The following is a 27,886-nucleotide window of genomic DNA, read 5'->3' as shown; positions in this document are numbered from 1 at the left end:
AATAAATTATTTTCTAGTCATTCACCCTGGCGTGTCTGTGTGTCCCGCGGTGATGCTCGTGGGTCAGCTCCGCTGCCCCGGGAGCTGCTCGGGCAGGAGGAGGCCGCTTCGGAGGAGCAGCCCCATTTTAACCATCTCAGCCTCTCTCCCTAGACCTGGCCTGGGAGCATCGGGGGGGAGATTTGGGGATCCCACCCAGGCAGCTGGAAAAGGTTTCTCCCCCCGGTTTTCCACCTCGCAGTTGCAGAGGTGAGAGCTTTCCCGGAGGAAGCCTCGGATACTTTGATTTCTTGGCACCATCCAGCACCCTTCTGGCCAGAGCCCAAAGAAACCACTTCAATTCTCACAAACTCAATGCAGATGAGGCCAAAGCACTTGTTAAACAAACCCATCAAGTCATGTGTGCTGCAGTCAGGTCCAAGCCCCCCTGGCTGATTTAATTATTTACCTTTTTACCTGAATATCTTGTCTGACTGTGCATTTCGCCCTGGCACAGATAAAGAGCCGGTGGCACACACCGAGGGACCACAGGACCTTTCTGTGCAGCTTTCTCCCTTGGTGGCGTAGCAGAGATTTACAGGAGAGGAAAGAAAAGCTAGAATCCTTTTAATTAAAAAAATAAAAACAATGAAGAGGGTGATCCGGTCACCAGTCCGTTGTTTACACGCAACTTCTCCAGCAGCCACTGCTGATGTCCCCCAAGCGCGGCTCTGCAGGCCTCTGGGCGGCAGAGCTGATGCGCGTCACCCCGATGCTTTGCCCTCCCACCCCAAAAGTACTTTTCAGGGCTTTGCAGCAAACAGCTCATGGCCACAAGCTGTCGCCAGAGTTGGGGACATCAGTTCTGGGGGAGTGGGACGTGGCTCCTGCGGAGACGGGGCATGGCACGTAGCAGACACCACCACCGCGTGCACCTCGTGCAGGGATGGCAAAGACAAGGAGGTGGAGATGGCGGGGAGCGATGAGGAGAAGCTGCAAGAAGCCAGGCTGGTTTGGCTGGAGAAGAAAAACCTGCAGGTAATCAGTCATACACAGGTCCTCCTCCAGAAAACAGAGGGCATTTTAAAATTACGCCACTTGAGTCTGATCTGTTGAGTTGATGCATGGCAAAGCCACGGGCGCCAGATCCAGCCTCGCGTGGGGAGGGCAGCCGGCTCTGCCCTGCGCTCCTCGCAGCCGTGGGGAAACAAGATGAGGGGCTTTGTGCAGCCACTGCGGCTCGGCCCCCAGCGCAGGTGGGAGTGAGCACGGGCGAGGGGCTGCACCCGCCACCCAGCTCCACCACTGGTCTTGTATCAGGGCATTTTATTAATTTCGAGGTGGAATAACGAGCCTGGGGCAGCAGAGTTGGTGTTTGTGGGTCCAGCCTGGAGCAGGATCAGCCTTGGGCAGGAGGAAGCCCCGGCTCCGAGGGGGCTCAGCAGAGGGCAGGGGGTTGGTCGTGGGCGAGGGGCTGAGCGTGGCGGCAGAGGTTGGTGGTTTTTACAGCTTTACAGGCTCCTGCAAAGCCCACGCACATACTGCATGGGGGAGATGGAGCTGCTAGCGGGACACGTCCCAAGGCTCAGTGCCCGGAGCAGCAGCCCCCCAGGCTGGGCCAGGCCCTCTGCAGCCCTGGGGGCTGCCCACACTTCAAAACCATCCAAGTAAGATTAATAAAATGCCCATAAAAGGAGGAAACCAGCCAGTTCTGCACCTCCCCTGTCCCAGCATGGTGGGAGGTTGATGCTGGCCAGCACAGCTACGCCGAGGGGCTGGGGAGGGAGGACAAAGCCGGGGCCGTCTCTGGGTGCAGGAGACGCGGGGCGGCGCTGCGGGTGCCCCCGGCGCGCAGGCTGTCCCCGCGGGTGATGAGGCCGGCGTAGCCCTCCTGGTGGGAGAAGGCGTAGCTGGAGCGGCGGTGGAAGGAGCTGCGAGGGACATGGGCACGCAGCTCCACTGAGGGCTCCGGCTCCTGCTTGGCCTTCAGGCGGATCTTCTGCAAGGAGACGGGGAAATCAGGGCTGTGGCCACCTCCCAGGTAAGCCCTCACCCCAAGGGGAACCACGCAGGGAGAGCAGGACGCCCTGCAGAGTTCGGCTCCCAGCTCTGCCATGACCCGAGTTGATGCGATGGGATGTGTAACATGGGGACCCTCATGGGAGTCTTCAAAGCTCTCGGAGCTCTGGAGCACAATCTCAACCCCTGCTCTCATCTGGGGCCTCTTTTGTACCACTGGCAAAGTGTGACCCACAACCCAGATGGGGGTGAGCTCTACCAAAACTCGGGGTGGTACCAAGACCTGCGCCAGACCCCAGTGCCTCCTAAGCGGCAGCTCCAGGGAGACGTGGAGGGCAGTTCCTTACTGCAGCCGAGAGCAGACCCTCTCCAAGAGCTGGAGCAGGTCTCTTGCCTCAGGGCCTCCTGTTGGCCCATGAACCGATTCGGGGAGAGGGCCCTGGAGCCAGACTTGGACACCAATGTCATGAGAGACCATCACCAGTGGAGTGGTGCCACCAAGGAGAGGTGATGTCCCACCGCTACAGCCCAGGCAGTGGCTTCCCTGGGGAACCTTCCCATCACCAGCAGTGCCCTGGCCAGCCCCGGACACCAATGCCAGCAGGAGGCAGACCCCTCCCCGTGCCAGCCCCGGCACAGCCCTCACTTGCTGGATGGTGTTTTTGCCCGTGATGGTGCAGTACAAGCGGACGGTGAGCGAGGGGACGGTGTTCACCACCAGGGACAGCAGGACAACGAGCAGGACGTAGGGGTCAGTCAGGGCATTCCAGCTGGCGTCTGTCAATGCAAGATGTCAGTGGTGATGTAGAGAAGGTGGAGAGGACAGAAGGAACAACTGTCGGGGGACAGGCCTGCCCCCACAAAGGTGTTGAGGGGTCTAAAGAGGAGATGGCACCTAAATTGGAGTCAAAAATCAAGAGAGCAAGATCGAGAAGTGGTGATGAAGAGATGATCCAGAAGGTGGGAAACAGCTCGTAGCACCAAGCCCAGGCTGGGCTCCCCTGGCTCAGGGAAGGGAAGGACCATGGGGCATCTTACCTGGGAAGCGGAAGACAGCAGGGGCTATCCTGAAGGCATCGATGCTTTGGGTCAGGAAGGAGAAGAGGCAGAAGAGCAGCAGGCTGGCTGTGACCACCAGGAAGGACAGCACCGTCCAGAACTTGGTGTCCAGGATGATCTGCAGGGGCAAGGGGAGAGCACACAGAGGCTGTGGGGTCCCTCTTCTGTACAGCCACTCATCCCTAATTCCTCCCCTGCCCCAAGGGAGATCATCCCTCAGCCACAAAGCTGCTGGGGGTCACATCAGAGAGCCAAGGGCTGAGCCTGGCTGCGGTGCCTGAATATCTCCCCCAGGGCCAGGATGGGGAAGGGCAAAGTGGCGCTCACCTCCATGAGGACCGACAGCAACGCCGATGTGGCCACCGTGACAGCGAAGGACTCGTAATCGCCAACAACCTTGCTGCCGACGCTGTCCTCGAAGGCCCAGAACGCGATGTAGAAGCTGGCGAGTGAGGTGCTGACCCCGTGCAGGAGGGTGACGCCGAAAACGCGGTAGTTGAAGAGCTCGTCTTGCTGCCCAATCACATAGAGCTCAGGGAACTCCAGGCTCTTCTTGGCACTCACGTCCTGCCAGGATGGGGCTAAGCATCACCCTCCCCACCCAGACTGGGGAGCAGGATTGGGCCACCCCACCCAACACAGCCTTCAGGAGAGCTGCAGTGAATCCCTCCACACGCTTGCTCTGGGGTGATGGGGAACAGAGGCACCCCCAGGCCCAGTGGTGACCTACAGATGCCCATCGAGCTGCTTGGTACCGTGTCCCAGCACAAAGAGCCATGCAGATGGGGTGCAACGACTGCCAGGCTGATTCACACCCGCCGAGGATGCAGCCTCCAGGCACAGGGGCTGGATGCAGCCTGGTGAATCCATACCTGCTCCAGAAGGCCCATGGACAGCACGGGGTAGGTGGTGTAGAAAATGTTGTAGAGTGCAAGGAACCAGCCCTCATACAGAGGCTAGAAGGGAGAAGAAAGCAGCTGTGAGCTCAGTGGTGCTTTGGAAAGACTCAGAAAGGATGCCCAGGCACCAGGGGTGAGTCCAAGAGACGGGCATCCAGACTCTGGGGAAATCTGCATGGGCTTGCCCCAGGCTCTGCATCAGCCCCCCCAGTGATCCATGGGCTGTGGGGCCGTGCTGCAGGTGGAGATGGGGGCTGGAGCCACACAGTGGTGGTCAAGTCACACTGATGGCCCTTGGGATAAAAGCTCCCATTTTGGAGGAAACCAGTTTAATGGTTTAACCTGCGTCTGTCTGAGACCGAGCTGCAGCTCACGAGCACATCCCAAATCTCCCCAGGGTGCTTTTCCCAATCCAGCCAGCTAAAAAGCAGATCACCAGTTGCATCTCAGCCAGGCAGCCCCAAAAAACTGGACAGCCCAATACCAGGGCAAGGGAGAAAGGACACCAGGGCAGTGATGTGGACACATGCCCATCAGTACCAGGCATGAGACCTGCATGAGGTCCTCAGCAGGGGGTTGCAGTATTGGTGTGCAAACCTCCACGGGATGGATGTGACCCCTGCTAATGGCAGCATCCCTCACCTGAGCCGTGAATCCGCTGTGGAAAGCGAACCAGACCTGGGCCAAGAGGCCAGCAAAGGTCTTGTAGAAGAAGTAGCGGAGGAACTTGCAGATGCGCAGATATGCCCAGCGGCCATGGATGAACAGGAGGCGCTGGAGGTAAGAGAACTGCGCCAGGGCGTAGTCACTGCACTGCACGGCTTGCATGCCCTCCAGCCCGCTGATGCCCACCCCGATGTCAGCAGCTGTAGAGGACAGGAGGGTGTGAAATGCAGGTGAGGAGGTTTTCAGAGAGCCCAGTGCTTGATTTCCCTGTGGATTGCCTCCAGGCTGATGGGCAGAGGGTGAATCCAGGAGTGATGAGCAAAGGGAAGAAGCCCCCTCCATCACATGCCACGGCTGCGGGAGTGACACGCCAGGCACGGCTGGGCGTGCAAAGAGCACAGCCCAATGTCAGGGCTGCTGGAGAGGGGCAGGGACACCTCTGCCAGCTGCCCAGGTTGGGGCTTGAAGTTTCTTCAAGGTTCATCCGCGCTGCCAAAGCAAGCGGTCCACCCTGCTCTTGTCCCAGGCTGGTCCTGGTCCTGTGCCTCTCACTCTCCTCCCGGCACAGCAACGTGGAGAACTGGTTTGGGGGTTCCCCTCCCAGCTCCTCACCGCAAAGGAGAGGGTGAGGTGGTGGAGATGGCAGATGGGGCCCCACTTCTCCCCACCAGTGGGATGCGCCAGCCAAAACCCACGCTCCCCCCTGCCCCGAGCCTCACTTTTGATCATGTTGACATCATTGGCCCCATCCCCGATGGCCAGCGTGATGGCCTTCTTGTGCTTCTTCACCAGCTGCACAATGAGGGCTTTCTGCTTGGGAGTCACTCTGCAGCAGATCACCGCCTGGCAGCTGGTGGCCAAGTCCACGAACACCTTCTCCACCAGACTGCCCTGCTCCTGTGAGTCTGTAGCCCTGCAGCAAGCCAGCTGCCACCACAGCCGCCCCTTCTTCTCCTTCAGCACCTCTCCCGTGTGGAGGATTTTGTCCTTAGGGGAGAGCACACGCAGTTGGGACCTCACCTGTAGCCTTCATAGCATGAGAGCCCCCCCGCAACTCAACGATGCTCTTAAATCTCGTAGATGCCACAAAAACATGACCCCAGTTTTCCCCAAGTTCATCATGCAGCAAGCACTGTGACCATGAGACCAGTTTGTCCCAGTATGACCAGAAAAGCATGTGATTACCCACCAGCCTGTGTCATCCCAGAAGACTGGTCAGGCAGGTGTGGTTGAAGCCCCCCAACACCAAATGATCAGTGCAAGGTTGTCCCCCTCTCCACTCTTCATTCCCCAGCCCAAAATGGGCTTTTCCCACCCCTTGGGCAGGAGGGGCATCACATCCTCCGCGTGCTGGTGCCACCCAGGACTTTGATAGCACCAGGGCAGAAACAGTGATCTGCCAGCGCAGGCAGGGAGCGGAGAAGAGCGTCCAAGTGCCACCTTACCAGGAAGTCCCCGCTGATGATGATAGCTCTCTTCTTATGGTGCGAAGCCTCTGGGTGCTGCTGGGAGAGGCGGCCGCTGCACAGGGCTTCCCCGCTGCCACTGAGGTGGTTGTTGCTCACCCAGCAAGCCTCGAGGATCTCGCTGTGCGAGGAAGGGGTGGTTGGAGCTGAGGACACTGGGCATACTGCCTGCCTTCGACTGAGACCTACAGTTGGCCTTTGCCATCTCAAAGCCAGCTGCAGGGAGATGGAGCTGGTACCCACTGGTGGGGACAGCAGGGACAGAGAGGGGGCCCCAGGGGCTCACTGATACCAGAAATCAGCCTCTCTCCCTGTGGTTTAGAGGCTGGAGAGAGAGCTTAAGCATTTTCTGGTCAAAGCCTGCTAAGGAAGAGAATGCTGTAGGTGCAGAAACAGATGGGGAGGCCTGATGAGGTGCATGGACATCCAGGCTGGGACAGGGAAAGAGAAACATCTCTGGCAGAGTCGAGCTCTGCCCGCCCTGTACAGGTTCCTATGCCCTTGGGTGTCTTCAGAGGGGACAACAATATCCTGAACCAGGAGGTCACGATTGCTCACCTGATCTCCTTCTCCTCCAGGATCTCCATGTCCTCCGTGAGCAGCTTGCACGCATACCCAATGTTCATTGCGGTCTCTGCAACATGCAGGTGTCAATGGCTGATGGTGCAGCCCCCCCATCCCAGGGCAGCAGCCAGCCCTCAGGTCCAACAGCCCTTGGTGGGCAGCAGCTGCTGCTGGGCTCTGCTCCAGCTCTGTGCCATCGTGCAGATGGCTTCCCCTGCCTCAGTTTCCCCATGGGTGACATGATCTGTGGGACGTCCTGCTATTGTATATTAAAGGGAACAGCAGAACCTGATTGCTGCCCACTCCCAGGGTCTCATCTCTTCTCTGGTCCTGGTTAGGGGAGAAGCTGAAATGTGTTGGTGGGGTCTGGGGTTCCCTCCACTGACCTTGTTTGTCTCCTGTCAGTACCCACACTTTAATGTTGCCCAGTTTCAGCAGCTGGATGGTCTCAGGGACTCCATCTTGCAACTTGTCCTCAATGGCCGTGGCCCCAAGCAGCTGGAAGGAGGGTGAGTGGGTGTCATGACATGGGGCAGGGCAAGGTACAGAGTGGGGAATTGCCCCTGGATCCAACCAGGAGTCCTTGCCCATGGGTGGACATGACCTGACAGATATCTAACCCAGTGTCTACTGGCATGTCACAAAGTCACCCCTGGGGGGAACTCCACCTGCCCTCCCATCCAGGGGACGGGTGTTGGGTTGGACACTTCACCCCCTCATCCCAGAGAGCTGAACCCCACACTCCTGCCCACTGTGGGACCAGCGCAGCTGGTTCCTCCTAAACCCCAGCCTCATCCCACCTGCAGGTTCTGCTCCATCTCCTCATACAGCTTGTGCAGCTCCTGCGCGCGGTCCTGCAGCAGGACGCTGGCCTCGTGGTGCCTCCTGCTCCACTCGCTGTACTCGACCTCGCTCACCTCCTTGCTGGCCAGGCATAAAGTCCTCAGTGTCTCCTCTGCAAAGCGCTGCAGAGATGAGACGTCAGGTCTCCCTTGCCTCGACCAGGATGACTCTCACAGTGGACCAGGGCATCATGCCAGCCAGCCACAATGCTCCCATGGGCAGAGCCAGAGATGCTCCAGGATCTGAGAGTCTCCCCCCGGCTCTGACTCCCTCCCCCATCCTACAGCATCCCCATGAGCATCCTTGCAATGCACCTGGTCCATGCAGAACACCGAAGGTGCACTTGATGCCCTCTTAGCCCCTGTCCCATAGGCAGGTGAGGCTCCTTTAGAGCAGAAGAAAGAAAGAAGGACCAAAATCCTGAAGCCAGCAGGAGAAAGAGCAGCAGGGGACTCCAGGACACCCAGCCCAAAGCCAACAGCAGGGAAACCAGCCCTTTCTGCCCTGGGCTGGCGTGAGACTCACATCCAGTGCCATCTCGGTGAAGGTCTCATTGGGCCCTCGCCTCTGCAGTCTCTCCAGGATGACGGTGTCAGCCCCCTTGGTGTAGAGCCGGATCGTGCCCTGGGGGTCTCGCACTGGGAGGGAGGGGAAGGACAGCTTAGGTACCCAGAGAGGTGGCTCCCACTCATCGCTGTCCCAATGCAATGGCCATGCCGCAGAAGGCACCACAGGGGACGCTGGTGCTTTTCTGCCTGCGGTCATGGGAAGCACAGGAATTTCCCCAGATCTACACCACCACGAGGCAGGATCGGGCCGCAGGGACTGTCAGTTCCTTGCACACCTCCTCTGAGTCCCTGATTTACTCAGTCTCTCTTGGCCACTCAAACACTTCTCGGCTGCCTTCACCAAGGTATCAGGGCGAGCAAAACCACAGGGATGACCAGGACGATCCTTAGGAGCCCCTGTGCCAGCTGCAGTCAATTGCAGCCATCCCAGTGCCATCCCTTGTAGGGCTGAGTACAGAAGGGACCCTCCGTGTTGCTGGAGGGGCCCCCCTGAGACACCCTGTCCTGCTCACCCAGGACAGACATCCTCTTGCGATCGCTGTTGAAGTCCAGCATGGCCAGCACTTTGTACGTCCTCTTCTTCCCCAGCTCACTGATGGTGATGGTGTCTTGCGTTCGGGACAGAAAGACGTACCCCAGGTTCCTGGCTGCCAACACCAGCGCTTCTTCGTCTGGTGAAGCTGCCTGATAAACCAGCTGGTCTGCAGAAGAGGAGTAGGGGTTAGACAAGGAGAATCCCAGCCAAGCAACTCTTGGGTGTCTGAAACACCTTCTTGCCCAGCACCAACATTATCTATGGACACCCTGAAGTCCAAACCACCAGGCTAGGGAAACTCAGTCCTACTTGTCTCATCTCTTCTGCTCATTGCCCCATGCAGGACAAGTACCCAGACTGGATCATCCCCCCGTGCCTCTGTTCCAACTAATTAGCTTTAAAACAAGACCAAATGTACACGTCCGTGATGCTAGGACAGTGGCACAAAGCATCCCTGGGCTCTCACGCCACCTGCTCCCTGCACAGCAGAGCTTTGCTGGGTGATGGAAAAAGCCATCGTGGCCTCAATGCCTTGAACAGCAGCTCGACCCCGCTCCGAGCATGTCAACCGCCGCGGCCGACCCACCGCCCTTGTCCTCCACCATGACAGTGTGGCAGAGGGCCAGCAGCCTCAGGAACTCCCTCAGCACGGGGTCGCTGTCCCGCCAGGCGGCTTCCAGCAGCGTCGCATCGCAACAGTCCATCTTCTTCTCCCCGCGGTGGTTCCAGGTCAACCCCGACCCCTGCAAGAGGCACAGGCAGGCTGCAGGCGCCCGAGGGAGAGAGACCAAGCACGGGGCTCTGCACTGGGGATGCTGCTGGGTTGCAATACAGCAACCCTGTGCTGGCACGGTCCGATCCAGATCGGAGTCCATAAGCCGAGCTCTGCATTGCCTACATCAAGATGGTGAGTATAAAAAGGTTGGGGATAAAAAAAAAAAAAATAAAATTCAGGACTGCATGATTCTATAAACCTGGGTCCCCTGTCCTTAACTGGCAGCTGAGGACTGGCAAACTCGCCAGCCCAAGGAAACACATACCACTCTCTTACAGCATGGGGCCCCACTGTAAGCAAGCCGTGCTCCAAAACAACAGGCTGGGCCTGCTGCCGGTGTAATCAGTAACTGCTACAGCTTTGGCCCCGCTGAGGAGCAGCATCTGGCCCCAAGTGACATGGGAGAGGGGAGTTACGCACCGGTGGCTGTTTGTTCTCACGGCCTGTGCCTGTACCTGCCAAAATAAAAATAATTCAATTAATAAAGAGCTGGCAGGGAGCGTCACTAGCGGGGGCTGCGAGCAGTTGCTCTAGAAGGGACTGCTGCTTTTGCTGGCCAAAAGACTGGCAAAAAGGGATGGGTTTTCAGCATCTGCTCAGTGTCGGTCATGGGCCAGGCTCTGTTAGGATATCCAGGTTTGACTTGTTTAGCTCTTGGACTGTTCAGACTTTTGACATGTTTTTAATGTTAAAAATTCAGGTCTAGCTTTCACCTGCCTTTCCTGGGAGACTGCAGCTGGCCAGGGACCGGTGGGATTACGGGAGGCTGCTATCACGGAGGTGCAACACAATACATCGGGCAGGGGAAAACTGGGTTTATTCCTGCTTAAAAACTTTGCTAGAATTTTTTTTCCCCTCTGCTTTGTTTTTATCACTGTCCATTTGTCTCAAGTGCTTGATACTTATCTCAGGAAAAAGGAGCTCCATGCTAAAGCTCTGGCCTGGCCCACTCACTAAATTTCACTAATTAAGCACTGAGACAGCTCCCAGAAGCCAGCAGAGAGCTTGAGTAAGTATAGCAGTAAGAAGAGGAAGGACTTGGCAATTCTCGGGTTTCTAAGGGGAAAAACAAGCAGAATCATTAAAAAAAAGCAAAGAGTAATTACACGCACTCACTGTAAAGAAACAACATAAGGGGAATGATAATTTCTTTGCTTCCTCCATAGGTGACCTGAAAGCCTCAAAGAGCCCAGATTTGGAAACCAATCTGGAGATTCACCAGAAAATGATGCAAAGAAGAAGAGCAAAACCTCATTTTTCTCTCCAAGACCTTCATAGAAAATAAAAAATCCATGGGCTTCACTGGCCCATCACCCCGTGGCTCCTCTGCCTGCCCTGTCCTGGCCACCTGGGCCAGCAACAGCTAACTATGCCAGGTGGGACCCACCTCACTCAGACTATGTGTTTGCCATGTAGCTGTGCTGGGCTCCCAACCCCCGCCTCCCTTTTTTATCAGGGAAAACCTAGCTGATCTCAGCTGAGTTTGGGGCATGATACATCTCCCGAAAGGTAGGCACCCATTTTAGGAGGGCAAAATTGTGCCCTAAGCCCATGCACTGGGAACATGGGACAAGTGTGACCACAGGCGTGGTGGCCCCTGCAAAGCACTGATAACATGGGAGATGAGGGCAAGCTGAATTCCTACAGCATCTTCTGTCTACACGCTGGACCACCAAGATCAATCCACATGCCCCAAGCTTCCTAGCAAGCCAGGAGGAGTGGAAAGAACCAATTCAAGGTTTACCTAACTCAAGAGTCCCTACAAACTTGCTTCCACCAAAAGTTACCGTAGATGGTCCCATTGATACAGCATTTCTTGAAGCTCATAATGTTTTGTGTCAAGGTGCCAGTCTTGTCCGAGAAGATATATTCGATCTGGCCAAGCTGATCATTGAGGCTGGTGCTTCTGGCTTTTGCTGGAATGTCCTTGACAGCATAATACATTTCCAGATCCCAGTTGATAAAAAAGCTGTTCACCAGATAGATGAATTCAAACCTAGGGAGTCAGGTAGAAGAAAACTTACGCTGGGGAAGGAGATTGCATTACTCACATCCCAGGGGCACCTGGGGATCTGCCACAGGGCAGAGGGGAACTCCCCACCTGGATTCTATTGCTCTGAGCTTGGGGGAAGCAAGAGGGTTTTCATTGCTCATGGCCAAGTTTCCAGAAGGTTCATCGCACCGGCCTGGGAGCCCACTGGGTCCCAGGCAGCTGGGTTCCCCTCTGGAAATCTGGCCCTTGATGACAAAATTCATAGATCTGGAGATTCAGTGAAGGGCCGAAAAGCTTGGAAACTGCTTCTTCCAGCACAAATTGTGATTATTGCCTGCTCACAATGGCTGTGCCCTTCTCTTCCCCACCCTGCTGCGGCTCAGTGGGGAAACACCACCTTCATCAGTCTCATCCTCAGCCTGTCCACGATTTCCAACATCAGTACGTGGCTTTGCACCTCTCCTGGCTTTTCTCTGAGATCTCAAAGCACGTCATCAATGTTTGTAAGATACACACCCCATCCATCCTTACCCTCTTATGGCTAAGGGAACGTATGGGAATGATTTGCTCAGGGTCACAGCTGGATCTTTTGTGCAGCCTCATTTAGTGGCTGCAAACCAAGGTGCCAGATGATGGCCAAGGGCAGGGAGCGGGGAACTGATCTCTGATCACTTGCAAGCTCTGTTTTTCTTACGTTATATACATGGACATGGGTATGATGATGCTCAGGAGGATCGTGAAGCCCCAGAAGTTGAAGAAGGCCTGCTGGGCAGGGGTCGTGTGCTTGTAGAGAGCAGAGAGGTAGCTGTGCTTCTCCTGGAACGTCCTGGCCCAGAACCCAGAGGCAACGGCGAGGCACAGCGACGTGACCAACAGCAGCAGGAAGATCTGAGATGGGAAGCCAGGATGAGAATGTCCCATCACACAGAGCCCACCAGACTCTTTTCTAGGACCAACCATTGCCCCTTCCAGACTGTTTGTCTCATTTAGCAGTAAACCTGCAGAACGGTGACCTTGTGCCTGAAGCTGGTTCTCAGAGCTCATCCTGGGCAGAGATGAAGGATCACAGCACGTATTTCAGCTTGACACATCCACAAACCAAATTTCCCACCCTCCTAATTGCCTCAGACACCATCTCCTTGGACAAGGGATGTCCTGCAGCCTTCCTGCTGAAGTTACCAGCAAACAGGAATGCTAGCAGCCAGTCTGAGAAGTGATGACACTCAGCCACCAGGAACCGGAATAAGAGCCATCCAATTCATTGTTTATGACCACGCTGCTTTGCTTCCCACAGAGGAAAGGTTCCTCCTTCCCCCGTCCTCCATCTGCTCTGTGCTGAGCCACAGCCTGCAGATCCCTCAGCACAAACCGCCTCCTCGGACCTGCACAGTTATGGAGAAGTAAAGCAGGCCAGGAGGGGCTGGAGATCCTGAATACGGCAGCTCCCTGGTCCAAGGGCTGCTCTACAGCTGAGAACTCAGAGCTGTCAAGGTCCAGGGTTTAAGCAACACAACCACCACGCAGACTGCTCCAGACCCAGCAACTGCCACTTCCCGAGAACATCACTTGGTATTTGCCCATAACATGTTAAACCCAAGATATTTTGAGCAAAATATTGCAAGCTTAAGAAAATCAGCATCACCCAAGCAAGCAGCCTCTCATGAGAAGGCCTGTGAGCAACCCCAGGAGGCCGGTGGGCCAGGGCAGGAGGTGTTTGCACCACACTCACTATGATCACCAGCCGGTCCATCATGCGGTCCAGCTTGGTTTTCTTCCGCTTGATCTTTCCACAGTTCCTCATAATTTTGGAATCAAATCCTGGACGAGAAACATTTTAGAAGTGAAAACGCAAGTCCACAGCCCCCAGAAGGTTGACTTGCAGCTATGTGATGCTGGTTTCCTCCATAACAACATCTCCCCACCTCTGAAGAGTTCAGAGGACCGCATCCCTTGATCAGTGGCTAATCAAGCTGTGGCTGCACACTTGAAGTGCTGCTTACACCAGATCGTACCCCACCCCTCTACCCACAGCTACTGATGGCCAAGCTCTCAGCTGCACTGAGCCATCCATGCAGGAGGCCACAAAGCGAAATGGATCCAGGACGTGATGCAGCTGAAATATAACCTGGGTTAAGCAGATGTTTGGTACCACCGCATCATCTCCCTTCCAGCGAGCCCAACACCAGCAAAGCCTGGGACAAACTTCTGGGGGCTTGGTTATAGCAGCAGGTCTTCTCACTTTGTATCACCTGAGAATGGGACCTGCTGATGCTAGAAGCGCTTGGGCAGCTTAAAACCCCCGGGGACCTGGGTATTTTCTGCTCTTCCTGATCTGGGCCTGGGCACTCACCTGCGTAGATAACCAAGCCGTAGCAAACGTCAGTGTTGCGAAGCTTGCAGCCTCGCAGCAAGATCCTTTCGCTGTTGAGCGAGTAGGTCTCACCCCTCCACTCCAGCGTGCCGGTGAAGCTGTGCATGCGGCTGTTGGGCTCCTCGCAGGTCACTCTCCCTTGAGCAGAGGGCACAATTCAGGTAATGGCTTTGAGGGAAACGAGAGGTCCTTCCTCTCCCCCCCGCCACGCTTGCCCCCTCCAAAGAGGGGTGCTGGGGGCTTCTCAGGGGAGATTCAGATTTTGCCAGGGCATCTCCAGATGCAGTTGGGGTATGGATGGCTCAAATTAAGGTCAGGCTAAGGTGGAGGGCCTCCCTGCAGCGCTGGGAGGGTGCTCAGTCCAGGAACCGCACTGGGCTATAAAATGGGACAAGGTACAAACCACCTTCAACCCCAGAGCCTCTGAGAGGGGAGTCTGCATCCTGTGGAGGACCAAAGGGGAAAAAGTCCAGGGTCTGAGCTCAGGTTTGGGAGCCAAGCGTTTGATTGCAGTGGGAAAATCAAGATCCAGGGCAGGGGGAAGGTGCACAACCCCTATGGATCCATCACAGAGCCACTCTGCTGGGGAAGGGCCTCCACGCAAGGTCTTTTGGCAAGAACCACCCTCCAGCCTTGCAGGCAGGAGCAAGTGCAACCGCCGGTTAGGCTGAGGGCACTTGGTGCCCGAAGGGACAGAGACTTCCCGAGGGTGAACCGATCCCATCCCAGTGGGACGACCACATCCTCACCCGTCCGGGAGACTCACCATCAAAGGTGGCCATGCTCTCCTCGCTCACCAGCTCCTGGTGGGTGACCAGAAGGGCTTGTCTGAACTTCAGGTTCGTTTCCCTGCAAACAAGAGCCAGGGAGGGAAAAATAAAACAACCCTGCAGGGTGACAGAGCTGTTAATTCTGCTGTCGGACCCATGGGACAGAGACGGCCATTAATTATCAGGTGATTACATGAGTGATGGCAATGAAAAGTGAGATAGGGACCTATCATGCCAGACATCGAGCACTCATGCAGGAAGGAAGCTCTGGCCTGGAGACCCTGCCATTAAATCATCCTGCAGACAGAGGTGGGAGGGACGGGCAGCTGCTGTCCTCAGCGTGGCTGGGAGGGAGCTGAGAGATGGAGAGAGATGCCTGAGGTCACCAGCTGCTCTGTGGAAGCCTCAAAAGTGTTTTTGTCTTCCCATTTTCAAAATTTGGGGCTCAAATCCCATTTCTGGGGTGTCTGTAGGTTCAGCTTTTGGAGGATCCCTCAAATCCCGTGGCTTCAGCTGGACTTGCAGCCCTCCCAGCGTGCCTGACCCCCCAATGCCAGCGGGTCCCCAAGACTGGAGGCTTCAGCCGTTGGCTGAGGTGTCTCTGCCCCTCTCCCTCCATGGCAGTAGTGGTCCCCTGCCCCTCTCCTCACCCATCGATGTCGGCAGTCTCCACGTAGCACAGGCTGCTGGGCTCCGAGCTGCACAGCAAGAGCATGTCGGCCTTGAAGAGCAAAAAGGGGGAAGAGAGCACCGGGCTGAGCCCCTCCTTGCCACCCCCCCCCCCCCGCTGCTCCCGACACGCAGCCAGCTCCGGGGCCCTGCTCACCGGGACGAAGCTCTCCTTACGCAGGCGGACAATGTCCCCAACGCAGATGTCGCGCCATTTCTGCCAGCGGAAGCTGCAGGAGAATTAGGAGGGAATTTTTTATCCTTGCAGAGCAGTGGGAATGGGAGCCGCGGCTGTTTCTGTCCTCTGGACCAGCCTGCATGGTCCCAGCTCCTTGCATGAATGGGGTCTCCAGATTGTAGGTTCCTCTGCCACCATGGTACCATCTGCATGACCGAAGGATGGCTGAGCACCGAGGATGGCACAGGACCCATTTGTCACATCCGTATCCCCTGTACCTACAGGTGGCAGGGACTTTCAGCCCCCTGGCCACAGGTGGAAAATGTTGGTCCCACCTGGACCAGTGTTTAGCAGGAATATGACTCCGTGAGTTAGATATGAAGACTTGGAGGAACTTCTGTGGCCAGGAAGCCCTCCTCCCAGCATGTCACAGCAAATTAGGGCTTTTTTAGACCTGTTGTGTGTGACTGGGATACAATCATTCCTACAGCGGAACAGCTGGACCAGCAGCAGATTTCGGGAGGTGATGGGAGTTTGCAGAGTCAGGGATGTTCCCACCAAACCCCTTCTCAGCTGCTGTGCCCAAGGATGCTCAGCACTTCAGATGATCCATCATTCCACACAGGCCTGGAAAACATGGGTACAGCTTCCCAAAGGCCCTCACCTCTTCCCAGACAGGATTTCACATGGTCTGCTGTTGATGTTTCTGTCACTTTGATGACGGCCCTGCACAGAGGAGAGAAAAAAAGAGGCCAAAAGAAAGGGATGGGCCATGCCAGACTTCCTTGTCCCATGAAAACAACCCTCTTAATGCCACAACCTGCCTCCTTAGCCCCAGGGCAAGATCTGCTTTCTGAAGCAGGCAGAAGATGTATTCTGATGAATAAAGAGGCAAAATTCCCCCAAGGTATTTCTGGGGACCAACCTGGGAATACAGCCATTGGTTAAGATATTAATGATGACAGAGATGGAGGTCTAGACCTCGAGGAAAGCAACCAGCCAGTCACATCCTTCCCAAGGGAAAATACAAAGCGTTTTGGACATGGTAGAGTTGACGGTACCTCAGGAGCCACAAATGACAGCAACTCCCAAGCTTTTCAGTTCACCCCACAGCAAAGGGTCCCTTTCTGCTGACCATCCCCCATCGGATCTACGCCCAACACTCACAGCCCTTTGCTCCAACCCATACTCACAATGTCATCGATCAGGTCTCGTAGACCCCGGATGGTGAGAAGGCAGCTCAGGGGGAACAGCAGAGTGTACCAGGGCAGCGTGGCAATCTCAGGGAAGGTCTAGAGGAGGAGAGTTTTACACCACTGACAACTTTCATCCCACCTTGGGACACTTTAGGTGACTGAGTAACTCCCCAGCTCCCCTCCCCAGCCAGCACCTGAGGATGGCAGGAACCTGTCTCAGACAAATCAAATCAACATCTCTGTTGACATGGAACTGTTTTGTTCAATTCCCACCTCTTTCTAAACTGGATGTGTGAGATGCCTGTGGGTCACTGAATTTGGAGGGTAGGATTTCTATTTAGGCATGGTCTACATGAGCTTAGCTTACATGCAAATCCAATCAGTTTAAAGTAACCAAACTTAGCATAAGTTAAACCCATCAGAATTCATGGAAGACAATGAACACTGCTGAAAAGCAGCATCCTTGACACCGTTTTAGACTGGAGTCCCCTACTCTAAAGACCAGACAACCCTCCTTTGCCTGGTTGTCTTGCACACACTTGCTCTTACCTTGGTGTCCATCTCACCTGTAAGAGGATGACAAAGACGAAGTAGACGTTGGCCATTCGGTGGAACTGCTCGTAGAGGTTCAGCGGCAGGAAGGTAAAGATGTTGTACTTGGCTGTCTTAATGGCATTGCCCTGCAGAAGAAACACAGGTCAAAGGCACAGTGGGAGTTCAGCCGCATGAAATCAAGGATGTGTTTTGAAAATGCCAAAAACAGTCTGGTATTTTTAGGACTTCTCGGCTTTTTATGGCATAGGAGATGCCTTTAAAAATTTACAAAAGCCATAAGGAAAAAGAAGCTTTATTAGAGCAAAGGGCCATATGACTTAAAATTGAAACAAAATATTTTGTTTCTGATCATCTAAAGCATATCTAACCGATCCCCAACAAGACAGTCATTATTCAGCTGGAAAAAAAAAATCTGGTTTTGTTCAATCAAAACTTCTTCCAAAAAAATCTTTCTTTTGAGTTGACCATCAGATGAAAAAGTATCCTTCATACAGTTCTGCTCCTTGCCTGGCAGCCTCAGAGGGCATCTGGGGCACCAGGCAGGGAGCAGCCCCTTTCTCTTCGTTGAGGGTTGTGTATGTGACTCTCCATCCTACTGGACGTCTCTCTGCAGCATCTCTGTCGTGTCACCCCCAACCACCACCAGCTCAGGAGTCAGGGGCTGAGTAAAGAAATGGCCCAGGACTGGCCCAGGCTGACTCACCGCATACTTCTTCTTGGTCAGACAGAAGGCAAATTTCTTCTTGAACTGCATGTGGTAGTTTCGGTCGTTGGCCCTCACCTCCCAGGTGAAAGCTGGAAAAGCAAGTGGGTATCCACCAGCTCTCACCAGAGCCAGGCCTTGGCCGTCAGCCTCTGGCCTCCAAGGACACAAGGACCAGTGATGGTGCCACTGGGCTCATGGTGACCCACTGCTGGCAAGATGGGCTTTCCATAGTGCACCTACAGCTTGAGAGCAGCCGGAGGTACAACTGGGACAGAGCTGGATCTTTGGGGTCAGCTGGGTCCCGGAGTGGACAGAGCGGGCAGGAGGCCAGAAGCTTCCAGAGATGTAGGACTGCTGCACACACTGAGCCTCAGGATAACCATTTGAGCTCAGGTTTTGGTTTAACAGTATGATCAGCCCAGGTGAAGGATGACTCCTCCAAGCACAGTCTTTGCTATTCTGAAGGCTGGTGGTTCCTCTCCTAATTTCATTTTTGCTGTTCCAGTGCAGAATACCACCGAGCAAGACATATCCTAGCCATGTTCCCCAACTCCTGTACCCCAGCTGACGGTCAATCCTTCCAGACCATTTCACCCCAGATCTGCTTCTTCCCCATCTCACAACCCTGTCCCACATTCAACTTTCTCATAAACTGTCTAAAAAAAGGAAAAAAAAAACCAAAACACACTCATGGCACACTGACCTGGCAGCTGCTTCTTTCCATGCAGGCAGTCTGAGGCTGGGTCTTGCACAGCCATGTTGGCACCACTACCAGGATCTAGGAACGAGGACAACCAAAGATATTTGCAACGCTGAGCAATGACAGCGTGATCCCACCGGGATGCTCCAGCATCCCAAAGCTGGGCCCTCCACCTCTCCAGGGCAGGAACGCCTGCAGAAGGGACACTCTTCTGGGCACAGCTGGGAATGTCTTTCCTGAAGCCACAAACTCACTTAGACCTTTTTACCACCCCGGAGATGTAAAACCCCACATTGACACGCAGTCTTCCGTAGCCATCTGAATGTCACAGATCAGTGACATCAGGCTGAATATTTGTCATCAGAAAATGTCTTTCTCCCTTTGATGCCTGACGTTCTTTGTCCTGCCTTTTGCAGGACCAGCCACAGCTCAGATCTGAATTGAAATCCACTTCCCTGGCATTTTTTTCCCCAACTGTCACAGATTTGCCCTTCACGGGTGCCTCACACTTACTCAAACCTTGCGCGGGCATTGGCGCTGGGGGCTGCCTGGATGGACCCCTGCCTTCTCAGTGTCCTCAGGGATGCTCAACAGCTTTGGTGTGGGTCATCTTTCAGACCCACCTCCACCCAGTCCCAGCTGCTCATGACAACTCAAAGACATTTTTCCTCTCTGAGGAAGTTATGGGAAATCATTCGAAGTCATCAGCGAGGAAGAGAAACTCTCCCTGTCCTGCCATCACTCCCGAGCATCCGTCATGCCTAGAGAGCAGCTACCTTCATCAATGACAAGATTTTCCTTACGCTCAGTAGCTCAGTGACCTTCCCTGCAGGGATGTTAGGGAAGATTAATTAATGTTTGTGAAGTGCTTTGTGATGCTTACATGAAAGGAGTCAGTGAGGTATAAAGCATTAATTACCATATTATTAAATAATCCCGCACAGAAGTCTGTCCCTGCCATTATTTCTTATCTCAATCCTTTGATCACTTCTTTTTTTTCCATTTTTTCACCAAAGTGTCTACTTCTCTCCCTATTGCTCCTCATGGTACAAGGCAAATCTGATATTGGTTTGTCCCAACACACGACGCTGCCCTGAGACGCTCTCGGATGCCACCAGCTGGGCCAGAGCTGTCACCCCATCCCAGGTCAAAGAGACTCGGAACAGCAACACGGGCAGCACCTCAGCCCCTGCCTCCAAGAGCTTGCCCAAAAAAAGCTTTGACCCGCAACATCATCCTCCTTTACTGCTAAGGGCTTGACATTTGTTACTGTACTTGGATCCTAAATGACACCCATGAACTTAGCACGTTTGGGACCCATCTGTGTTTTCACAGCACGGCTGAGAAGGAAGGGAGGGTTGCAGGGAGCTGCTGTGGGTGGTGGGACACTCGTGCTACATCCCACAGCTCCAACTACCATTTGTTCTACAGATAAAAGGGAGCGGGAAGAGCAGGGATACCGGGAAGGACAAGATTTTTTCCACACCCAGCTGCACAGAAGCCCCTTGGTGCCTAGACTGGCTGTTCCCACTTTGTTTGGGCAAAATAAGGTGGCAAAGGATTTGGCACAGAGAAATGCAAATCTCCCATCTTCCTCCCTGCTGTGATCCCGCTCATGTCCTTGGCCCAGTGAAGCTGTCGGCTTGGGACATCTTTCCCTGCAGACAGCCAATTCTGGGCTGCATCTGGTTGCAGAGAGACAAGGGGGGGACACCAAGCTGCCCTCCATCTCCTGCTCCTCTGCCTAACAGAGGGGCAGGCTCCCCCTGACCGCGCAGGGGTACCTCCTCCTCGTGGACCATAAATGGGCCAAGGGATATGGACTAAATGGAGGTACCCGCACCGCAGGGAACATCCAACAGGAGAGAAGATGAACCTCAGGGTATCCAGAATGGGGAAAACCGAGCCACCTGCTCACATCCCTCTAAACCAGCCAGTGCCCCTTGGCTCGTACTGGTGGAGGTAACCGTCCCTGCCGTGACTCCAACACTGGGCCAGGGCACAACAAGGTCCTCACCAGCCCATCCATCCTGCAGCCCCCAACCATGGGCAAGCAGGGCAGAGCCAGTGGTGGGACCATGGTCAACCCCAAGCCCAGATCTCCAGTCAAGCTTGTGATGATGCAGTAGGTCCAGATTCAAGTTGGGAAGTCAACACGCAGGTCAAGATCAGGTCTGGTGACAAAGGCCAAGGTGAGACATAGCCCAGGGGTTGCTGGGCAGGTCCATCAGGACAAGACAGCTCCAAGGCCAAGCCAGAAAGTCAGTCCACGGGTAGAGGGCTGGGTCCATGGCCAGGCACAGGCATATGGCCAAGCTGGAGACAGACCCATCCACAATAAAACTTAGGCTAGGACTGAGCCCCAGGGCTGAGCTTAAATAGAGCCCCGTGCCCATGGGCAGGTGTGGGAGAGGTCCCAGGTGAGGCTGTTCGGGGTCATTAATGCCTGTTAGTGTCCTCGGGGCCCCGACCCATTGCTCAAAGCATCTTCTGACCTTGCTCCTTGCTCCAGGACGTTAATATTAAAGCTGAGGCCAAGTGATGCGTGCCAAGGTGTTGGCTTGAGCTCACTGCTTCCAAACCAGCGAACGGTGCGATCACTTTAATCAAAGGGTCTAAACCTGCCCTGAGTCTCCCCGAGATGCACTGGAGGACCTTCGTTTTGTCTGTGGTCATCCTTTCAGAAGGTCCCTCTCATGCTCAGGATCTGGCCTGAAGTTGGATATCCATCATGTCCCCGCTGCGCTTGGCATCTCTGAGCCCCATCGTACCCGGTAGCGATCGCCATTGCCCCCTCCACGCGCCGCTCCTCCGCTCCAAAGCACCCCTGCTCCGGGCGATGCCAGACAGAAGTACAGCTAATTAAGCACCTGCAGTTGGCAGATGCAGGACCCTCCATGGAGCTGAGCGCCGTGCAAAGGCAGCTGGGAAAACAGCCCCTTGCCAGAGCCCAGGAGCAGGGGGGAAAGGGAAAAAAAGGGAAAAAAGAAAAGAGTTATTCAAAGCACTGGAGAAATGCTTCCAAGGAGATATCCAAGAAACCTCGGTTCCAAGAAACCTCTCTACAAACCTCACTCATCGCTTCAATAATTAGAAATAAAAATTGCACTTGGGGTAGGTGGGAACAGGCTGGAAGCGGGTGCCAGGGTGCCCTGCCAGCCCCAGCTGCGCGGGCTGGTGGCCAAACCCCGCACCAGCCCCAGCCCAGCCCTTCCCAGGGCCAGAAAGGGCCAGCGATGGCCAAAGGCACGAGACATCCTCTGGCCACTGCCCCACACCTCGTCTAGACCAGCAGTGATTTATTAACCTACAGGATGTTCCTCCAACTCAATGCCCGGGATGAACCAGCCGGTCCACCCGGCCCGGCAGAGAACGTCCCGTCCCGCTGGTCCCTGCGGTCTCCAGCTGTGAAGCAGCGACGCGGTGCTGCTGGGTGCTAACAAGACCCAAAGCCTTGGGTTTTCTCACCCAACTTAGGGCTTTCTCACCCAAAACCCCATAGTTTTAGGCTAGCGGAGATTTGCATGGCTGACCACAAATAAACCAGTTTTAAGCAGGGACGGGCACCGTGCCCCAAGGGTTTGGCCTGGGTTGGTGAAACACGCGGAGATTTATGTTGCTCGCTAATCCAGCTCGCTGCTATGGGGTTTCTGTGACAGTTTTGTTTCCGAAATCACCGGATAAATGTTGAGTTGTTGCTCAGTACAGGAATTAGTGAGAGATGTGTTGGGCTCCCTGGGAGCGCCCAGCAGACCCAGCACAGCCAGTGCTCACGGCCGGGGGTTTCTGGTCGCCCTTCTGTCCCCCCTGTTCCCTCCCAGACAAAAAAAAAAAGGGGCGACGGGACCAGCCGGACCCCCCCATCCCCTGCCTGAGGCTGGTGGGCGCTGCCGTAACCAGCCTTGAGAGTGCTGCTGTTGTTTACCTGATCGCAGCATCCCCGTGGGACCCCAGCCGGTGCCCTGCCACCCCGGGCACCCCCGCTGCCAAACCCCGGTTGCCGCAGCTTCAGCACCACCCCAGCCAGGCTCGGCCCCGTTGCGACAGCCCTCGGTGACACCGGCCCGAGGATGGGCGACGAGCAGCTGGGTGGGTGCGTTCAGCAGCAGCCGGCTCACGCCTCCTCCTGCCCTCGTCACAGCGGAAACGCCCCCGCGCTCCAGCCGGGTGGATCACGGCTCATCAAAGCCTCTCGGGGTTTTTTCCCCAGCTCTGAGGACATGCCCGGGCCATGAGTTTCCCTCTGCTTGCCCCATTTTTTTTTCCCCACCTGTTTTGATGAGACTCCAGGTGAAAAGGCAGCTCCCCCATCCCGAAACGCTCCTCCGTGCCCAGCATCCAACCGCAGCACTGTTAGAGGGGGGCTGCTCTGGGCTCCCCCCTTCTCCCCAGGGAGAGATGCAGCTCCCAGGAATGCCCCGAAGGACCCACCGGCAACGAGCCCCCCACCGCACCCACTGCCCACTCGGGTCCCATCAGCACCCCTAGGTCCCAAAGCGAGGAGGAGGATGGCAGCTCTTGGGACCTGCTGCCCTGAGGGGGGTCCCCGTACCTGCACTGATCCTGCCCGCAGCCCTGCCGATAGCCCTGGGCAGCCACTGAGCTCCTGCCACCACAGCGCCGAGCGGGACTGCTGCCACCTGTCCTGCCCCACGCAGGGACCGTGGGGACAGCCCATGCCACACCTCCGGCCCTGGCCTCCGCAGGGACCTGCCTGCCCTGCCTGCCTCCCATCCTGGCTGCCTGCCTCTCCCTGCCTGCTGCCGGGGCACCCTCGCTGGGCACCCCCCGGGGCTGGCAGCCGGACACGGCTCAAAACCTGCCCTGATTTATCGTCTCGGTGCAGCTTGGTTCAAAACAACCCGGAGCTGCTGCGGCAGGAGCTGTTCCCGTGGGATCTGCCAGGGGACAGGGACACGGTGTCAAGGCCAGGGCGTCCCTGCCACCGTCCCAGCAGAGAGGCAGGTGGTCCCAGACTGGGTCCCAGGGCAGCGGGTGGGCACGAGCATCTCTGGGGCAGCGTTCAGGCAGAGAGCAGGCAGGTTTGGGCAGCAGGGGCACTGGGCTGCACTGGGGCTGAGCTAGTTTCACTGGGGAGCGCTCAGTCCCCCCCAGAGCCCCCGGGGTCTGGCAGCAGCTTGGGGGGGCTCAGGCTGTGCCTTGAAGACCGAGGAAGAGGAGGCCAAAGGCACAAACGAGCTGCGCTGCCTCCAAGCAGCCCCGAGGTGACAGCGCTGGGAAACCCAGCTGGGGACAGAGGCCGCCTCGTTAGCCATGGCAGTTAAGAGACGAGCGCCAGCTCGGCGTCTCCCTGCTCTCCATCCCACCCCGCACGCATCCCGCACGCCTGCAGAGCGGCCCCACTGTAGTGGTCCTGCGTTAGCCATCGTTAGATTAATTGCTCGCTGCAATTAACCACAGAAACCCAGAGGCAATTATAACCAAGTGCTGGCCCGACAGTCCATAAAGCATTTACTGCACAGTCATGAATAACTCATTCAAGGTCCATAAACAACACGGCTGCACTGCGTCCCCGTATCCCCATGTCCCCGCGGGCACTGGGTGATACTGGCCAGCACCCGACCTGCGGTGGTGGGGGCAGATTCGGGTGCATCCCCATCCTGGGAATGCTCCTCACCTCCCGAAAAGGGAAGGGAAAACCTCACCCAACCCTTGCCCAAGGGGCTGGTGCTGTGAGAGGAACCAAATGAACGAGTTATTGTTAATTCTCACGCAAAGTTGGTGAACGGCAGCACGTTTTGGTTAAACGGGCTGAGCAAACGTTAGCGGTGAGAGCGGGCACACGCTGGAGCGGGATCGGGGAGTCTCCGTCCTTGACCGCGGTGGGCTCCAGCCGGCCCTGCTGGGAGGTTTTTGCATTTTTGCAGCTCCGGATAACGACCATTGACATTAACCCAACCCCTCTCTCCAAATCCAAGCAGAGTTTCTCCCTTCCCTTGCCCCGAGCCCATCACCTGCCTTTCGAGCCTGCTCTCCTCCGGCAGCTCCTCCGCCACGGCAGCGATCCCCAGCAGCTCCCGTGGCGCTGATGCCTGGCCCTGGAGCAGCGTCCATGAGGAAATTCAGCATTTTGGCCCTCATCTGCCATCTCCTACCTGCTGCCCTGTCCCTGCCGCTCCCTCTCCACCGGTGGCACGTGCAGCGCTGGAGCCCGTGAAGGCCCTCGGACGAAGGCGGCACCGGGAAGGGCTGGCAGCCACTTGGGCATGGCGGGGGCACGCCCCAGCCCCAAACCTCCACGTTCCTCCGGCTTTTGCAGACACTCGCTGCTGCCGGCAGCAGCGGGCCAGATCCGGAGGAAGGAAAGGGATTTCCCCATCCCACCCCGGCATCCCCCCACAGGAACACAGCGGCGGTAGCTTCGGGCACCCAGGAACCGATAATGCTGGCAGAGAACGGCCGAGGTCACCCTGGCAACTGCGGCCAGCGAAGATGACATTTTTACCAATCAATCGCCCCCTGCAATTAACTGAACCCCCCCGCCCCAGCGCAATTAAGCGAGCACCGGGAGGCCGCGCACAGCCCAGCACTGGGGCGGAGGATGCGCCACTGGGCGCCGCGATGGCCGTCCCAGCGCGTTCCCTTCTCCGGGGGCACAGAAGACCCCGGTGGGGGCTGCCCCGCAGCAGCAGCGGCCAGATCCTGCGCTTTGCAAGGAAGAGTTAAACTTTTGAGCCTGGTTTTTACCTTCGGTCGTGGGCCGAGCTGCTCCAGGTGCCCTGTTCCAACCGGCCGAGCAGCTACAAAGCCCTGTTTGTTCGGAGAAAATAATAATAATAATAATTTAGAAATGTTTCCCTGCAGGACGGGGGTTCTTTCTCAGCCTGGGAGCAGCCCCATGCGCAGCCCCTGGCCTCAAGCCGGCACCTCCCCGGGCTCCCGTTAATGCCCCAAACGTTGGTCCTGGCTCGGCCACCAGCAGACGCAACCGAGGGGGCCATCACGGCGCGATGGCTGGGCAGCGCTGCCCCCGGGCATGGCTGCTGCCTCCCACCAGCCCCCGGACCAGAACTGTCGCACACAGGGACGGTGGAAGGAGCGAGCGATGCCCTCGGCACCCAGCACCCGCCTCCAACACCCAAAAACTCACCCTCCCCTCTCAAAACCTGCACAACCAGTCAGCTGCTGCCCTCCTTCCTCCTCAGTACCCACACCCGCACCCTCCTCTTCCTCCTCCTCTGCTCCTGGCCACCCCAAGGCCATCTCAGGCCAGGGGACAGGGCTGGTCACTGGTGGTGGCCCTGTTTCTCGCCCACCACCAGTCCCTGCTCCCCAGTCTGGCCAGTTCCCCTTCTCTCACTGGTGGCTGGAGGGTGCAGGAGGACCCCAGTCCCTGCGGTGACACCGGTGTCACCCACCTCGCCCTGCTGCAGGTTTAGGGCTGGGAACAGGGACCCCCATGCCTGGGGAGCCCCGCAGCCCCCCTGCACTGCAGGGCACTTCAGGGGTCCAGGGCCGTGGGGCGGGCACAGGCATCGCATGCTGCTGCCCCAGGGGAAACTGAGGCATAGAGCAGAGCGGCCGAGGTGCCTGGGCTCGGGGCACCGACCCTGGGTCTGGCCAAGCAAAAGGCTGAGCAAGGAGGAGTGTGGAGGGAGCAGGTGCACGGGGGGCTGCCATGAGGTCCCTGTCCCCATCGACCGTGGCAGAAAGGGCCTCACCGCACCGATGTCACCGCGTAGGGAGCTTTCCTGCCTGCACGCACGAGCCGCGGGACCCTTGACGCATGATGGATGCTCGCCCCCTGCCTCAGCCCCAGCCCTCGTCCTCCTGGAGGTTCCGGACAAACTGTGGTAAAAGCCTTTTAAAGAGAGGATCGATGACTGCGATCACCTCTGACCCGTGCCGGGTGGCTCGGTGGCAGAGGGTGACACGCAGACACCCCGTGGATGCCCCTTGATGGGGGATGATGCTGCAGGACGAGACGGTGCTCTGGCGCAAACCCTGGTAGCATCTGCAAACGCAGGGTTGCACGCGATGAGCTGCCCGGTCTCAGCTGCAGCTGTGGAAGAGGGACACGGAGTGACCCCGCGTGCCCAACCAGCCCCCTGGGCTGCCCAAAGCCTCTCCCCCTTGCAAGGGGGCAGGAGGCTGCTTTGATTCGGGGTTGGAAATTCCTTCCCTGCTTGGGAAAGCGAAGCCACGGAGGGGAGCAGCTGTGCAAAGCCGAGCTGCAACCAGCGCAGCAGGGGCAGGGGCAGGGATGGGACCCTCATCCCAGGGCTGAAACAAGCTGTGCCGGTGCCACCAGGGACCCAGCTGGTCACTGTGTCCGTGACCGCTCCGAGGACACGGCCAGCCCAGTGGCACCAATTCGCTGGTAAAGACTGGGACAGGGGCCAGAGGCTCTTTCCGCAGATCGATACGGGCAGAGCGTGTGGGGCCGGATCCCCGGCAAGGGGGGACCAAGTGGGGGGATCTGTAACACCCCGGCACCTCTGAGCGGGGTGAAAATGGAGCCTTTTTTTCCAGCAAGCTACTTTGCATCACCTTTCCAAATTTCAGCTCGCCCTGAAGGAGCCGGCTGTGCCGGTGCAGCCTCCCCAGGGGTTTCGGGAGGCGAGGGCCCGGGGTTACGGCTCAGGGATCTCTCTGCTCGTTTGCTTCCCCCGATTCACCTCCAGCATCTGAAAGCTGAGCCAGCGGCAGGGACGGGCAGCACCAAGCCCAGGGGCTACGCTTTGAGTCAGAGGCGAAGGAGCCCAAAGGGGCAAAGGTTTCAGAGAGCAAGAAAGCCCCTCACTGCAGTTTCTGTTGGTGATGCCCCCGGGAGAGGAGGCTTTCCAGGGAATAAACGAGGGTCTCAGACCTCCGAGACAGATATTGAACACACACCTGCAGCACCGCTGTCCGTCTGTCCATCCGTGCGTCCATCCGCACGCCCGAGGCTGGGTGACCTGCAAGAGGGGGACGTTGCGGGAGGAGAGGGGCCAACCACCCCGCGGGGGAAGGGATGGCGCCCCGGGAGGTTAACGCTGGAACTCGGCGCACCCAGCACCTCAAAGGCCCGTAAAGGTGGCTGAGAACCCAGGTCAGCCGTGACTTTTACAGCATCCTAAGTAACCGCTGCCATCGCCAAGCCATCACCAGCACGTTAAATAAAACACATTGCCAGTGAGGTCATCTAATAGCCTATTATTTTTTTATTTGAACTTTTTACCTTCACCTCTTCCTCCGTGCTGAATCAGCTCCTTCGCTTGGCACTTTAATTCCTGCCCCATTTGCGAGATTGATACGGGCTCTCCTGGGGAGCCTGGTCAGGCAGCGGGAGGACGCCGGGGCGGGCGCTGGCGTTCCTGGGTTTTCGCCCCAGCTCCGGGACGGAGGCAAGAGGAGTTGGGCTGGACTTTTGC

The 27,886-nt window shown here is 56.8% G+C and overlaps 1 protein-coding gene across 10 annotated transcripts; it reads right to left on the bottom strand.

Moving 5' to 3' along the window:
• Nucleotides 1-7: 7 nt before the first annotated feature.
• Nucleotides 8-27,844, bottom strand: ATP8B3 (ATPase phospholipid transporting 8B3). Of its 10 annotated transcripts, none has more exons than XM_087769649.1 (28): nt 21,008-21,235; nt 18,516-18,590; nt 17,810-17,901; nt 17,118-17,231; nt 16,549-16,647; nt 16,020-16,081; nt 15,335-15,407; nt 15,159-15,229; nt 14,505-14,587; nt 13,718-13,876; nt 13,097-13,185; nt 12,062-12,255; nt 11,162-11,370; nt 9,795-9,829; nt 9,186-9,342; nt 8,577-8,765; nt 8,021-8,133; nt 7,453-7,617; nt 7,039-7,150; nt 6,647-6,722; nt 6,068-6,209; nt 5,342-5,609; nt 4,599-4,822; nt 3,930-4,013; nt 3,385-3,624; nt 3,037-3,175; nt 2,645-2,775; nt 8-1,978 (listed from the first exon to the last, which is right to left on the bottom strand). In XM_087769649.1, the coding sequence occupies exons 1-28, from the start codon at nt 21,186-21,188 to the stop codon at nt 1,742-1,744; spliced, it is 3,813 nt and encodes a 1,270-aa protein (XP_087625775.1). In that variant the 5' UTR covers nt 21,189-21,235; the 3' UTR covers nt 8-1,741. The 10 variants fall into 10 exon arrangements, with proteins under 10 accessions (XP_087625775.1, XP_087625774.1, XP_087625777.1 ...); XM_087769648.1 differs by lacking the exons at nt 8-1,978; nt 17,810-17,901; nt 21,008-21,235 and adding exons at nt 25,221-25,283; nt 27,369-27,430; nt 27,694-27,844 and having other exon boundaries at nt 1,998-2,775; nt 6,068-6,266; XM_087769651.1 differs by lacking the exons at nt 8-1,978; nt 21,008-21,235 and adding exons at nt 27,369-27,430; nt 27,694-27,708 and having other exon boundaries at nt 1,998-2,775; nt 6,068-6,266.
• Nucleotides 27,845-27,886: the final 42 nt, after the last annotated feature.

This window comes from Nipponia nippon, unplaced genomic scaffold (assembly GCF_047370975.1).
Source record: "Nipponia nippon isolate SJK-2023a ecotype South Korea unplaced genomic scaffold, ASM4737097v1 scaffold_31, whole genome shotgun sequence".
Lineage (NCBI taxonomy): Eukaryota > Metazoa > Chordata > Aves > Pelecaniformes > Threskiornithidae > Nipponia > Nipponia nippon.
The sequence above is the reverse complement of the archived record's forward strand: the minus strand, read 5'-3'. Positions and strand labels throughout refer to the sequence as shown.